This window comes from Convolutriloba macropyga, chromosome 12 (genome assembly GCF_964194025.1).
Source record: "Convolutriloba macropyga chromosome 12, txConMacr16.3, whole genome shotgun sequence".
NCBI classification, from domain to species: Eukaryota; Metazoa; Xenacoelomorpha; order Acoela; family Convolutidae; genus Convolutriloba; species Convolutriloba macropyga.
The window spans coordinates 42,251,927-42,266,479 of NC_134479.1; the positions used below are offsets into that span (position 1 = coordinate 42,251,927).

The window sequence follows — 14,553 nt, forward strand, 5'->3', positions numbered from 1 at the left end:
ACATGACCTTACTAAATCTTGTATATATCTCGAACCCTTAATAGTTCTTCATCTATTATAGCTTGAACGTTTCAGTTTTACTGACTTTGACATTAATTGCTTTTCAGTAATATTTATCAAATTGCTTGAGTTTTTCTTTTCAACTTTGTCGTCTTCACTTGGTATCACTATCGGAAGGTCTCAATATTTGCTAAAAAAAACTTCAACTAACGCAAGTCATTTTAGTTTATAGCTATTTTTTTGTTGACTTGAACGCTTGTTCGCTTTAAAATAGGTCTTAGTGATTTTTTTTTAGTTTTGCTAGTATTTGTTGGACTTATTGCTGTCCTATCGCTTAATCTTATTGATGGCAAGTTTCAGCGGTGGTCCTTGAAGACTCAAAAAAATTGATGTATTTGTATCCTTCAGTAGCTGTTGCGTTCCGTGACTTTAAGTGTTCTCAAAAATTTTTAGCGAGTTTTATTTGGATTTTTGGTTGTTTTTGATTTAGTATATATTATTAGTGAGTGGGCTCATCGACATTTAATGATAGGTTTCTCATGAGAGATAGAGGAATATGGTTGGCAGCTTGAGTTCATAGCAGTTGTTCTTTTATGTTGATCCTGTCTTTTCAAAAAATAAAAGTTGAATTTTCAGTCTTGCTTGTTTTTGTTGTTCGGGTGTTGTTTTATTGCTCAGTCTCATTACTAACCGCTCTCATATGCCTTTTAAGGCGAAGTTAATGATTGTCGGGCCGTAAATTAATACGATTTTTAGAATTGTGTTTCAGGACTTGCCCTGCTATGTTTTGTTTTTATTCTTTATGTTTTTCACATTGCATCCTAGACTTATACACGACCTCATGTTTGCTCAAATGCGTTCTGGCATTATTTACTTCATATAATAGTTTGGGTATTGTAACCTTTTTTTTACTCAAGCATCTATTTTCAAACATCTATTCTTTTTGTAGATAATTAAGGCATAAATGTGGATGAACGAGGTCGAAAAATTACGAGCAAAGTCACATTACTGAGGTTCTTTGTATAACTACTAATTAGTTTTATCGATTTTTTGTTACCATATTCAAGTACTGAAGCATCTAAGCAAATTAGTTAAAATATGTTTTGCGAGAAGGGTGAATCAGAACAGACGAAGTAAAGCTACCTTCCATAAATTTTACAAGGGTGGTGGTTCTTAACAATTATTTTTTTTTGCAAATTTCCAATCACGAAGTTGAAAGTCTTTTTATAATATCCAGAGAGTATAGCTTGACTTTAAGCTGTGGACACATTGTCATAGTGAAAAGTGTAGTTTGATCATCAAACTGCCACGTTCAGACTGTCTGGGGCAAAAGCGGCCTCGGTTCAGAACAACTCAGACCAAAGTGACTATGATCAGACAAGTTCCAGTTCCTTGGGTGCGCAAAGATTTTTCGGACTATAATTTGATCGAACGATATACAAGTGCGCGCTTGAAAAGGGACTAAAATTGGCTCTACTTGCCCTGGAGAACGCAGGAATACCTCTACAAATTGAAAATGCGTCCCAACCTACCCATTACGTCGCCAAACGTAAAATTTGGTTGAGTAAATATACGCGATCTTGTCAGCATTATCTGCGCCCATGTTTTAGGATTAGGCTCATAAGCGTGTGTACAACACTGACTCTCGGAGAAACTGGTTCAAATTTGCTCAAAAGTGGATATATCTGTCATAATTATCCACAATGCTTAAATTTCAACAACCGTGGATAATTGTGACAGAATTGTGACTAATTGAGATGACCAAAAGCAAAAAGAGAAACCCTGCGCCCCCCCCAAACAAAACCAAACACGACGGCTTCCAAAGTTTCGGTTACTTGTCCACTAAGCCTAATAGTTCGAAGATATTGGTTCAACTTTGACATCAAATCTGTTATGGGGTTTGCTCTCAAACAAACTTTGAGGCGAATTTCAACACACATGACCTTACTAAATCTTGTATATATCTCGAACCATTAATAGTTCTTCATCTATTATAGCTTGAACGTTTCAGTTTTACTGACTTTGACATTAATTGCTTTTCAGTAATATTTATCAAATTGCTTGAGTTTTTCTTTTCAACTTTGTCGTCTTCACTTGGTATCACTATCGGAAGGTCTCAATATTTGCTAAAAAAACTTCAACTAACGCAAGTCATTTTAGTTTATAGCTATTTTTTTGTTGACTTGAACGCTTGTTCGCTTTAAAATAGGTCTTAGTGATTTTTTTTTAGTTTTGCTAGTATTTGTTGGACTTATTGCTGTCCTATGGCTTAATCTTATTGATGACAAGTTTCAGCGGTGGTCCTTGAAGACTCAAAAAAATTGATGTATTTGTATCCTTCAGTAGCTGTTGCGTTCCGTGACTTTAAGAGTTCTCAAAAATTTTTAGCGAGTTTTATTTGGATTTTTGGTTGTTTTTGATTTAGTATATATTATTAGTGAGTGGGCTCATCGACATTTAATGATAGGTTTCTCATGAGAGATAGAGGAATATGGTTGGCAGCTTGAGTTCATAGCAGTTGTTCTTTTATGTTGATCCTGTCTTTTCAAAAAATAAAAGTTGAATTTTCAGTCTTGCTTGTTTTTGTCGTTCGGGTGTTGTTTTATTATTCAGTCTCATTACTAACAGCTCTCATATGCCTTTTAAGGCAATGATAAAGATTGTCGGGCCGTAAATTACTACGATTTATAGAATTGTGTTTCAGGACTTGCCCTGCTATGTTTTGTTTTTATTCTTTATGTTTTTCACATTGAATTCTAGACTTATACACGGCCTCATGTTTGCTCAAATGCGTTCTGGCATTATTTACTTCATATAATAGTTTGGGTATTGTAACATTTTTTTTACTCAAGCATCTATTTTCAAACATCTATTCTTTTTGTAGATAATTAAGGCATAAATGTTTATGAACGAGGTCAAAAAATTACGAGCAAAGTCACATTACTGAGGTTCTTTGTATAACTACCAATTAGTTTTATCGATTTTTTGTTACCATATTCAAGTACTGAAGCATCTAAGCAAATTAGTTAAAATATATTTTGCGAGAAGGGTGAATCAGATCAGAAGAAGTAAAGCTACCTTCCATAAATTTGACATGGGTGGTGGTTCTTAACAATTATTTTTTTTTGCAAATTTCCAATCACGAAGTTGAAAGTCTTTTTATAATATCCAGAGAGTATAGCTTGACTTTAAGCTGTGGACACATTGTCATAGTGAAAAGTGTAGTTTGATCATCAAACTCCCACGTTCAGACTGTCTGGGGCAAAAGTGGCCTCTGTTCAGAAAAACTCAGACCAAAGTGACTATGATCAGACAAGTTCCAGTTCCTTGGGTGCGCAAAGATTTGTCGGACTATAATTTGATCGAACGATATACAAGTGCGCGCTTGAAAAGGGACTAAAATTGGCTCTTCTTGCCCTGGAGAACGCAGGAATACCTCTACAAATTGAAAATGCGTCCCAACCTACCCATTACGTCGCCAAACGTACAATTTGGTTGAGTAAATATACGCGATCTTGTCAGCATTATCTGCGCCCATGTTTTATGACTAGGCTCATAAGCGTGTGTACAACACTGACTCTCGGAGAAACTGGTTCAAATTTGCTCAAAAGTGGATATATCCGTCATAATTATCCACAATGCTTAAATTTCAACAATCGTGGATAATTGTGACAGAATTGTGACTAATTGAGATGACCAAAAGCAAAAAGAGAAACCCTGCGCCCGCCCCCCAAACAAAACCAAACACGACGGCTTCCAAAGTTTCGGTTACTTGTCCACTAAGCCTAATAGTTCGAAGAAATTGGTTCAACTTTGACATCAAATCTGTTATGGGGTTTGCTCTCAAACAAGTTTTGAGGCGAATTTCAACACACATGACCTTACTAAATCTTGTATACATCTCGAATCTTTAATAGTTCTTCATCTATTATAGCTTGAACGTTTCAGTTTTACTGACTTTGACATTAATTGCTTTTCAGTAATATTTATCAAATTGCTTGAGTTTTTCTTTTCAACTTTGTCGTCTTCACTTGGTATCACTATCGGCAGGTCTCAATGTTTGCTGAAAAACTTCAACAAACGCAAGTCATTTTAGTTTATAGCTATCATTTTTTGTTGACTTAAACGCTTGTTCGCTTTAAAATAGGTCTTAGTGATTTTTTTTAGTTTTGCTAGTATTTGTTGGACTTTTTGCTGTCCTATCGCTTAATCTTATTGATGACAAGTTTCAGCGGTGGTCCTTGAAGACTCAAAAAATTGATGTATTTGTATCCTTCAGTAGCTGTTGCGTTCCGTGACTTTAAGTGTTCTCAAAAGTTTTTAGCGAGTTTTATTTGGATTTTTGGTTGTTTTTGATTTAGTATATATTATTAGTGAGTGGGCTCATTGACATTTAATGGTAGGTTTCTCATGAGAGATAGAGGAATATGGTTGGCAGCTTGAGTTCATAGCAGTTGTTTTTTTATGTTGATCCTGTCTTTTCAAAAAATAAAAGTTGAATTTTCAGTCTTGCTTGTTTTTGTTTTTCGGGTGTTGTTTTATTGCTCAGTCTCATTACTAACAGCTCTCATATGCCTCTTAAGGCGAAGATAATGATTGTCGGGCCGTAAATTAATACGATTTTTAGAATTGTGTTTCAGGACTTGCCCTGCTATGTTTTGTTTTTATTCTTTATGTTTTTCACATTGAATCCTAGACTTATACACGGCCTCATGTTTGCTCAATTGCGTTCTGGCATTATTTAATTCATATAATAGTTTGGGTATTGTAACATTTTTCTTACTCAAGCATCTATTTTCAAACATCTATTCTTTTTGTAGATAATTAAGTTATAAATGTGGATGAACGAGGTCGAAAAATTACGAGCAAAGTCACATTACTGAGTTTCTTTGTATAACTACTAATTAGTTTTATCAATTTTTCGTTACCATATTCAAGTACTGAAGCATCTAAGCAAATGTGTTAAAATATATTTTGCGAGAAGGGTGAATCAGACCAGACGAAGTAAAGCTACCTTCCATAAATTCGACAAGGGTGGTGGTTCTTAACAATTATTTTTTTTGCAAATTTCCAATCACGAAGTTGAAAGTCTTTTTATAATATCCAGAGTATAGCTTGACTTTAAACTGTGGACACATTGTCATAGTAAAAAGTGTAGTTTGATCATCAAACTCCCACGTTCAGACTGTCTGGGGCAAAAGTGGCCTCTGTTCAGAACAACTCAGACCAAAAAGACTAAGATCAGACAAGTTCCAGTTCCTTGGGTGCGCAAAGATTTTTCGGACTATAATTCGATCGAACGATATACAAGTGCGCGCTTGAAAAGGGACTAAAGTTGGCTCTTCTTGCCCTGGAGAACGCAGGAATACCTCTACAAATTGAAAATGCGTCCCAACCTACCCATTACGTCGCCAAACGTACAATTTGGTTGGGTAAATATACGCGATCTTGTCAGCATTATCTGCGCCCATGTTTTAGGATTAGGCTCAAAAGCGTGTGTACAACACTGACTTTCGGAGAAACTGGTTCAAATTTGCTCAAAAGTGGATATATCCGTCATAATTATCCACAATGCTTAAATTTTAGCAATCGTGGATAATTGTGTCAGAATTGTGACTAATTGAGATGACCAAAAGCAAAAAGAGAAACCCTGCGCCCCCCCACAAACAAAACCAAACACGACGGCTTCCAAAGTTTCGGTTACTTGTCCACTAAGCCTAATAGTTCGAAGATATTGGTTCAACTTTGACATCAAATCTGTTATGGGGTTTGCTCTCAAACAAACTTTGAGGCGAATTTCAACACACATGACTATATTAAACCTTGTATATATCTCGAATCATTAATAGTTCTTCATCTATTATAGCTTGAACGTTTCAGTTTTACTGACTTTGACATTAATTGCTTTTCAGTAATATTTATCAAATTGCTTGAGTTTTTCTTTTCAACTTTGTCGTCTTCACTTGGTATCACTATCGGCAGGTCTCAATGTTTGCTGAAAAACTTCAACTAACGCAAGTCATTTTAGTTTATAGCTATCATTTTTTGTTGACTTAAACGCTTGTTCGCTTTAAAATAGGTCTTAGTGATTTTTTTTAGTTTTGCTAGTATTTGTTGGACTTTTTGCTGTCCTATCGCTTAATCTTATTGATGACAAGTTTCAGCGGTGGTCCTTGAAGACTCAAAAAATTGATGTATTTGTATCCTTCAGTAGCTGTTGCGTTCCGTGAATTTAAGTGTTCTCAAAAATTTTTAGCGAATTTTATTTGGATTTTTGGTTGTTTTTGATTTAGTATATATTATTAGTGAGTGGGCTCATCGACATTTAATGATAGGTTTCTCATGAGAGATACAGGAATATGGTTGGCAGCTTGAGTTCATAGCAGTTGTTTTTTTATGTTGATCCTGTCTTTTCAAAAAATAAAAGTTGAATTTTCAGTCTTGCTTGTTTTTGTTGTTCGGGTGTTGTTTTATTGCTCAGTCTCATTACTAACAGCTCTCATATGCCTTTTAAGGCGAAGATAATGATTGTCGGGCCGTAAATTAATACGATTTTTAGAATTGTGTTTCAGGACTTGCCCTGCTATGTTTTGTTTTTATTCTTTATGTTTTTCACATTGCATCCTAGACTTATACACGGCCTCATGTTGGCTCAAATACGTTCTGGCATTATTTACTTCATATAATAGTTTATTGTAACATTTTTCTTACTCAAGCATCTATTTTCAAACATCTATTCTTTTTGTAGATAATTAAGGCATAAATGTGGATGAACGAGTTCGAAAAATTACGAGCAAAGTCACATTACTGAGGTTCTTTGTATAACTACTAATTAGTTTTATCGATTTTTTGTTACCATATTCAAGTACTGAAGCATCTAAGCAAATTAGTTAAAATATATTTTGCGAGAAGGGTGAATCAGACCAGACGAGGTAAAGCTACCTTCCATAAATTCGACAAGGGTGGTGGTTCTTAACAATTATTTTTTTGCAAATTTCCAATCACGAAGTTGAAAGTCTTTTTATAATATCCAGAGAGTATAGCTTGACTTTAAGCTGTGGACACATTGTCATAGTGAAAAGTGTAGTTTGATCATCAAACTCCCACGTTCAGACTGTCTGGGGCAAAAGTGGCCTCTGTTCAGAACAACTCAGACCAAAGTGACTATGATCAGACAAGTTCCAGTTCCTTGGGTGCTCAAAGATTTTTCGGACTGTATATTTCGATCGAACGATATACAAGTGCGCGCTTCAAAAGGGACTAAAGTTGGCTCTTCTTGCCCTGGAGAACGCAGGAATACCTCTACAAATTGAAAATGCGTCCCAACCTACCCATTACGTCGCCAAACGTACAATTTGGTTGAGTAAATATACGCGATCTTGTCAGCATTATCTGCGCCCATGTTTTAGGACTAGGCTCATAAGCGTGTGTACAACACTGACTCTTGGAGAAACTGGTTCAAATTTGCTCAAAAGTGGATATATCCGTCATAATTATCCACAATGCTTAAATTTTAGCAATCGTGGATAACTGTGACAGAATTGTGACTAATTGAGATGACCAAAAGCAAAAAGAGAAACCCTGCGCCCCCCCCCCCCCCAAACAAAACCAAACACGACGGCTTCCAAAGTTTCGGTTACTTGTCCACTAAGCCTAATAGTTCGAAGATATTGGTTCAACTTTGACATCAAATCTGTTATGGGGTTTGCTCTCAAACAAACTTTGAGGCGAATTTCAACACACATGACCTTACTAAATCTTGTATATATCTCGAACCATTAATAGTTCTTCATCTATTATAGCTTGAACGTTTCAGTTTTACATTTGATCAAACATAAATCGCACTGTAATTTTGTGAATTTGAGAAGTTGCGTCATCTTGTTCAGAATTTGTCAAATAATTTGCTAGTTTGCTTAATAGGGTTGAGATTTCGAAATGATTCATTTAGAATGACTCTCAAATGATGTCGCGATTATAAATAAACAAGCTGACTAAACAAGTGTGAATTTGCAAACATCGCAGCTATACTATTCACTGTTATTGAATTCACTGATATTAATTTCATTTGGAGCTGAAATCATTTCAAAACGGTTAGTTATTTTTTGAACACTATTTATCAATTCTGGCGATTAAAAATCGAAAGTCGCACTTTTTAAGGTTCAATTTTTACTCCGCGGCATTAAAGCATGAAAAATATGTTTCTTCAATTCTTTTTCATAACTTGTGATTATAACTGGTGAAGAAAAACAACAACAACAACAAAGTGAAAAGTTTCAAATTAAGTTTTATAATTCTAAGTTAATTACAATATGCATAACGTTTGAGCAAAAAAATCTCAATTCTCACAAAAATAAACATACAAAGGTCAGAAACGAGATAACACCTAATATTATACCACAAATTAACTTTAAAAAAAACAGCCTTTATTTCTGTTTCGTTCAGAACAATCATTCAAAATAGAAGAGGAAAGAATGAGTGGTGCAGCTATAAACGTTATGTTGATCGGAGATACCCGAGTGGGCAAAACTTCCTTTGTGAACACAATTGCCCGAAGACGAGATTGGAGGCGGGTTGGGAGCGAAAACGGGGAGTCAACAACTATTGGTAAGTAATCTAAGCGAACCCTAGTGATTCGCGATTTTTGTTGCGATTTTCAGGGTTATCGTCTAAGATCTTGTCAGATTTATACAATAAAGATTCCGAAGTCACTGGGGAGGGATTTTTGGGGATTTCTCATTTGAGGAACCGTTCGCTCAATTTTGGTTTCATCCTATTCAATTTTTTAACTACTTAATAGGATTAGATTTCCAATTGGCTTGATTAAAAAAGAAAGGAAAAATATGGTAAATTTTTGGGAAAAAAATATGGGAAAAGATCTAGAAACGGAGCATGGTATATTACAGCTAGTTTTTGCCCGTTTCACGATTTTGGCACAAAAAGAACAATCTAGAACTTGGTCACGCATAAACTTATAATCGCTGTAAAGAGTTATTTTAAGACTTCGATAGAATATTATTAGAAGAAAGTTGCATAATGGAGGATATAAAGTTCTTCAAAATTCCTTATTTACTGAACAAAAAGCATATATAAACATATATCCATTAGAACCGATTTCGTTAAAGTGTAAGCCGTAAGCAAGACTGTTATATCAGAATGAAGACAGATGGCCATTTTTAATGAAGTTTTTTTATATTATTTATTTACTTTCCAGAAGTGTCGGAGTGTTCAACAAGTGTGAAAGGAAAAAGTGTGAACATATACGACACTCCAGGCATGAACGACTCTCAACTGCGACTGTCAAACAAACAGATCAAGACAATGCTAGAATACCATCTCAGTTCTACATTGACAACTGGGGTCAACGCTTTTCTCATTTTCGAGAGCTTACAGAGTAAGTAGGCTAAATTGGTTCTTCAAAAAAATGCTTTTTTAAGTTTTGATTTTGTTTTTTTAAATTTTTCAGTTAAGAACGTTAGAAGCAGTTTCAAAAGTTTTGATGTTAATTTTGAAAACTTTTTTTTCAAGCAAATTTCATCAACCGCTTGACCAAACAATATCTGATTAAAAGTTCTCCTTTATATTTATTTCAATAAAGTTCATGACTATATCTTGCAGTTCAGATCTTTAGAAATTTTGAACATGGTGTTAATTGAACATGAAATTTTTCAACTCTTCTTGAAATACCAACAGACATCTGTGAACAAAAAAACTAAAATAACTTTGAAAATATAGACAACAAAAAAACTTTTTCAGGTGAGGCAATAACCCTGCGCCGCAACTTAGCGACTCTGGTTGAAGTTTTCGGACCGGCAGTTCAGAAATCATGCATTGTGATGCTGACTAAAGAACCCTTCAACCCAGCCAGAGCCCAACATATTCAGAATATCTGTGCAGAATTCAAAACAGAGGTAGGAACAGAACAGTCAATGCTTGGTAGATTGTTTGCAGAAACGAATTTGATTTCGAGATAGCTTGATGAGCTTTTTAAATTTGTGCTGACAAAAAAAAATGGGAATCATTATTATGATTTTTAGTTACTTGCGGTTATTATTTATGTGTACTTAGTAAAAATTTGAAAGATATTGCAAATCAAGTTAGTTTTGCTTTCTTTTCGTTCTCCTTGGTTGACCTGTTCCTAATATTGAAATTTCAGAAAATTAAAATGTTAATTTCAATTTGCCTTGGTAGGCAAGATCACAATAAATAGCACATACATGATATCCTTGGATATCAATTGATATTATTAAACTACTGAAATTAACGGGCGGCGTCATTTTGTGTACGTATGTGAATTCAGGTTCCAACGGTGTTCTGGGAGAACAGCCACAAAGACATGCTCACAGGCCAGTGGAAGGAACTGAATCAGGTCAGAATTGAACCCACCGAAACAACCCTCAACTTTTGAACCAAAGTTTGACGCGTGAAACTTGAACAATAATAACTTGATAGTAGTATTTAATTCCTTGCACAGTTCTTCTGCTAGAGCCCCCCCCCCCATTTCTGCTCATGCCTCCCCCTCCCCCCCCCCCCCCCCCCCCCGATTAGTGAGCCGCGTGTAAGTTATGGCGCCGTGATGAATTCCACAATGCGACGATACCACGTGCTCTCTTGTTGACTACTTTAGTATTTTAAAAAAGTGTGTTCTAACCGTATTTTGTTTAAAATTGATTGGAAAGAACCGGTTGTAATGTCTCAGCAAGAAACTACCCTTAGGTGTCGCACTATGTTCAATCTATAGGCGAAAAAAATTGAATGAAATTAAATGTTTTGCAGGCTAAACTAGACGCTCAGATTGTCAATCTACTCGCCAAAATCGACCAAGTTCAGAATTACGAGATTGCCACTTTGCAAGCTTTGAAAAACGAAGTGAATGCAGAAGCTAACAGACGAAGAGAGGCTGAACCAGTTCAGTACGAACAGAAGAGTTACACTGTTGATGTTCCATATATGGAACCAGAGGTAAGGATTCACTCCTGAGATCTTTTCCGTTTGTGTCCCCCAGTGCGTTATGCCCCCCAGTTACAGAGCACCTGTGTTTCGAATCTACAATATAATTCGATACACAGAGCATCGATTCCCGGAAATCCTTATAATAGCCGAAAACTTGAAAGAAAAATCGGGAATCGCCGGCAAAAAGTTTGATTTAGTCACCACCATTTGTTATAATATGATTGCGTATATCCTTACAGGAGCTGGGTGAAACTAACTTATTTCAGCTAAAAATTGTAGAAATAGTAAATTTAATGGTATTCTGCTAAATTTTAACCGGTAAAAACCGTTATTCCCACTTTTCCCAGTAAGGTAATTGCGACATTCAATAAAATTCCCGGGTTTAACAAGTGTTCCGAGGAGCGATCCATTGGGCAACTCGAGATTTTCCATTTGTCCAGGTAATAAATGTAACGAAACAACGTCCGGTCGTGAAAGATAGATGGAAAAGAGGTCGATTTGGGAAAATTACTGGACAGAAGGAAACCTACGTTGAATATGAAAACTACAATGAACAGCAAACAATTTATCACCAGAGAAGCAAAGTTGAAACTCGTTATCATCAAGTTGCTCTGCCCAAAAAACCCATCGAACATTACATCGAAGTAGTCAAAAAGGAGAAAATACAAACTTTCAAGCAGAATCTTGCGAAGTAGACTGAACAAAAGAACTAATAAGTTTTATGTATTGATATGGACAAAAACCCCATCTCTACCTTCGAATGGCTAAAATTTGTTTATGTTTGTAAGAAAATTGTGGTTGATTGATCCAAAATCCAAAAAACTTCATTGATCCTAAATTGCAGTCTCGATAGCTTCTGAATATATGATTTTTATCATCAAAAATTTGTGCAGTAAAAAATATATGAGAGTAGCGAGCTCCCCGACACGTTCAATTTGATGCATTTTATCAGCTTTCTGAAACTTGATATAATAATCTTGTCATAAGATGTTGCCTACAAATTTATTTTTACAATTTTGTTTGTTTTCACATAATACTTCTTTACTTTTCCTTATTGCTTTATTATAATTGAGAACAGCGAAATTTGGATGTGTAAAAGATTTTGAAATCTTGCGTTTTTTTCTGTGTGAAAACTCAATTCTGTACAAAATGTTTTTCAGGTGATAAACGTGAAGAAACAACGACCAGTTGTAAAAGACAAATGGGATGGCGATCTTGGCAAAATTTTTGGTAAAAAGAAGCATTACATTGTTTACGAAGATTATTATGAACAACAAACCATTTATCACCAGAGAAGCAAAGTTGAAACTCGTTATCATCAAGTCGCTTTGCCCAAAAAACCAATCGAATATTACATCGAGCAAGTCAAGAAAGACAAAATTAGAGCGTTCAAACAGAATCTGCCAAAATAAACTCAAAATCCGGAGAACGGAGAGAAGACGGATAATTTCAAACCTGAAAACCTTTTTGCTTTAATTTCACAGTACAATGAACCTAATTTAATCATAATCTGTGGAATTTGATTCTGAGTTGTCAGAACTGATTACAAAATTTAGTTTTTGCTCAAAAAATACTGCCCAGTTGTAAAGTTTTAGCAGCAAAATCTGTTTGTTGTGTTTTCTCATATCAGGAATTTATGTGCATATAAACGCGAGATGTTTTATTATTCCAAATTTTTCCTTACAAAATGGGGGAATATATAAATGAGGCCGAGTTTTTTCCTTCAAAAAATTAATTTTTTAACTTATTTATCGTAGAGAAAAACGAGAAGAATCATATTGTAGCTCTCAAAAGTTAGTTACAATTTATACTAAAAATCTGTTAATTTACGGTCAAATTGAAAATGAAAAGAAATGAAAAAGGAGACTTTGATACTTTCTCTAAAAGTCCTCTAAAAAGTAGAAAAAATCCTCTAAAAATTAGAAGAGATGCCGGGTTGACGGTATAAATAGAGAGTAAGTTGCCCAAGTCCGCATTTTTTTCTTAAACTTTATGACTATTTTACGTCGCAAATTACCTTGACTAGATCCTTCAAAAAAAATTAAATAGTTTTAAAAAATCACAAAATAGACTGCTTCTGAATCGCCATTTTTTAATTTGTTTTGTTTCATATTTAATAACAGTTTTTTCTACTGACTGGGAGTGTGATTTATATTTAAAAAAGTAAACAGGTACAGAGAGGAACTTTTTTAAGGAAGCAGAAAGTTTAGAGCCTCCTCTTTAGCAAACATATTATCAATCATAAAATTTAATTTCTTTTTTACTCTATTTTTGTTCTTTAGTTGTACTATAATTCATCTGAAATAGCAAATTTTCTTTAACATTTTTGTTTAATAAAAAAATTGCTCTTTTGCCTTGAGCAAAAACTGTCTTAAACCTATCCGACAATTGGAATGAGGAAATTCGAATTACAAAACTGAAGAAGTCAAAAAAATTTTGATTGATTGATGTTCATTTCGATTCAAAAATTTAGAAAATCAACCGTTTAAGATTGAAAGGAAAAGCATTAAATTGAAGAAGAATTGATAAGACCAGAAACCGTAAAGAAAGTAAACGGACAATTCTATTCTATATATCTGAATTGTTTTCTGTTTTAGAGTTTTTCTTTATTTGTAAATCACCTTAGAACAAATTTTCAGTGAGTGTTTTAAGATTTGAATTCATATCAAACGACAAAATTATTCGGAAACCGGGATCATAAAACGATAAAGAGGCAAGAGTTCTAATTTTTTCTAAAGAAAAAAACCAAAAAGTATATCCTAAAATTCTAAACTTTCTGCAAGTTCCTGAATTCGAAAATAGTTCTATTCAGATAAAGATTCAAATTTGAATTAGATGGCACAGAATTAACAGAATTCGAGATTATCCGTTGTTCAAAAAACGGAAAATTTTGATAAATTCTATCTTTGTTTCCTACCGTTTCAGAAAAAAATGAAAACATTTGCTTTCATGTTTGAAATCTGAGAATATTCAAATATCATAGATGCATTCAAAAATGATATCGACAAAATGAATTATAAGAACGTAACCAGTAAATTGCTAACAATAACTGCAAGCTAGCCGTACTAATGTGGATTATACATAAAAACGGATACTAAACAAAGTTGATGACGTTACTAACGCAACAGGTCATATCCAAATGAAAGGTGTAAAAATTGTGTCTTCGAGTCTTCTGTCTTAAAAGCCTTTTTCTCTTCTTTGAAAGAATCAATATTGCTTTTCTTACTTTGTTGGCCAATAACTTTTTATCAAGCTTTCATTGTATGGGAATACTGGCCCCGAGTTTATTAAGTCTACTGGCCTTCAAGTCACCCTGATGCAAGAAATAAAGTTTCAATTAAAGAATATGTCGTACTTTCTGAGATTACGGTAAGGCGTTCGGAAAGGTTAACATCAATTATAGTGGTAAAGTTTACACATTCAACTGTTTGAAACTCACTTCCAATAAATTCAATATATGAAGTCACGCACATAAAAGCATCAACATCACAATGAAACAGTGGTATTAAAGTAAAAACAAAACAACCGTTCACTTTGTGCGGTGTGAAAAAATGTAAACCAAAAAACTGACAGACGACGAAATAATTATGAAAAATGAAGTGC

The 14,553-nt window shown here is 34.5% G+C and overlaps 2 protein-coding genes across 4 annotated transcripts in view; one reads left to right on the plus strand and one right to left on the minus strand.

Annotated features, from left to right (window-relative positions):
• The window catches only part of LOC142350905 (uncharacterized), a 57,014-nt gene that overhangs the window by 32,323 nt on the left and 10,138 nt on the right, over positions 1-14,553 (minus strand). The gene's annotated exons all lie outside the window — the stretch shown is intronic.
• On the plus strand, positions 7,890-12,547 carry LOC142350907 (uncharacterized). 2 transcript variants are annotated; one of them, XM_075402915.1, is made up of 7 exons: positions 7,890-8,090; positions 8,443-8,604; positions 9,212-9,391; positions 9,754-9,908; positions 10,298-10,366; positions 10,774-10,959; positions 11,391-11,969. In XM_075402915.1, the coding sequence occupies exons 2-7, from the start codon at positions 8,472-8,474 to the stop codon at positions 11,643-11,645; spliced, it is 978 nt and encodes a 325-aa protein (XP_075259030.1). In that variant the 5' UTR covers positions 7,890-8,090; positions 8,443-8,471; the 3' UTR covers positions 11,646-11,969. The 2 variants fall into 2 exon arrangements, with proteins under 2 accessions (XP_075259030.1, XP_075259031.1); XM_075402916.1 differs by lacking the exon at positions 11,391-11,969 and adding an exon at positions 12,111-12,547 and having other exon boundaries at positions 7,892-8,090.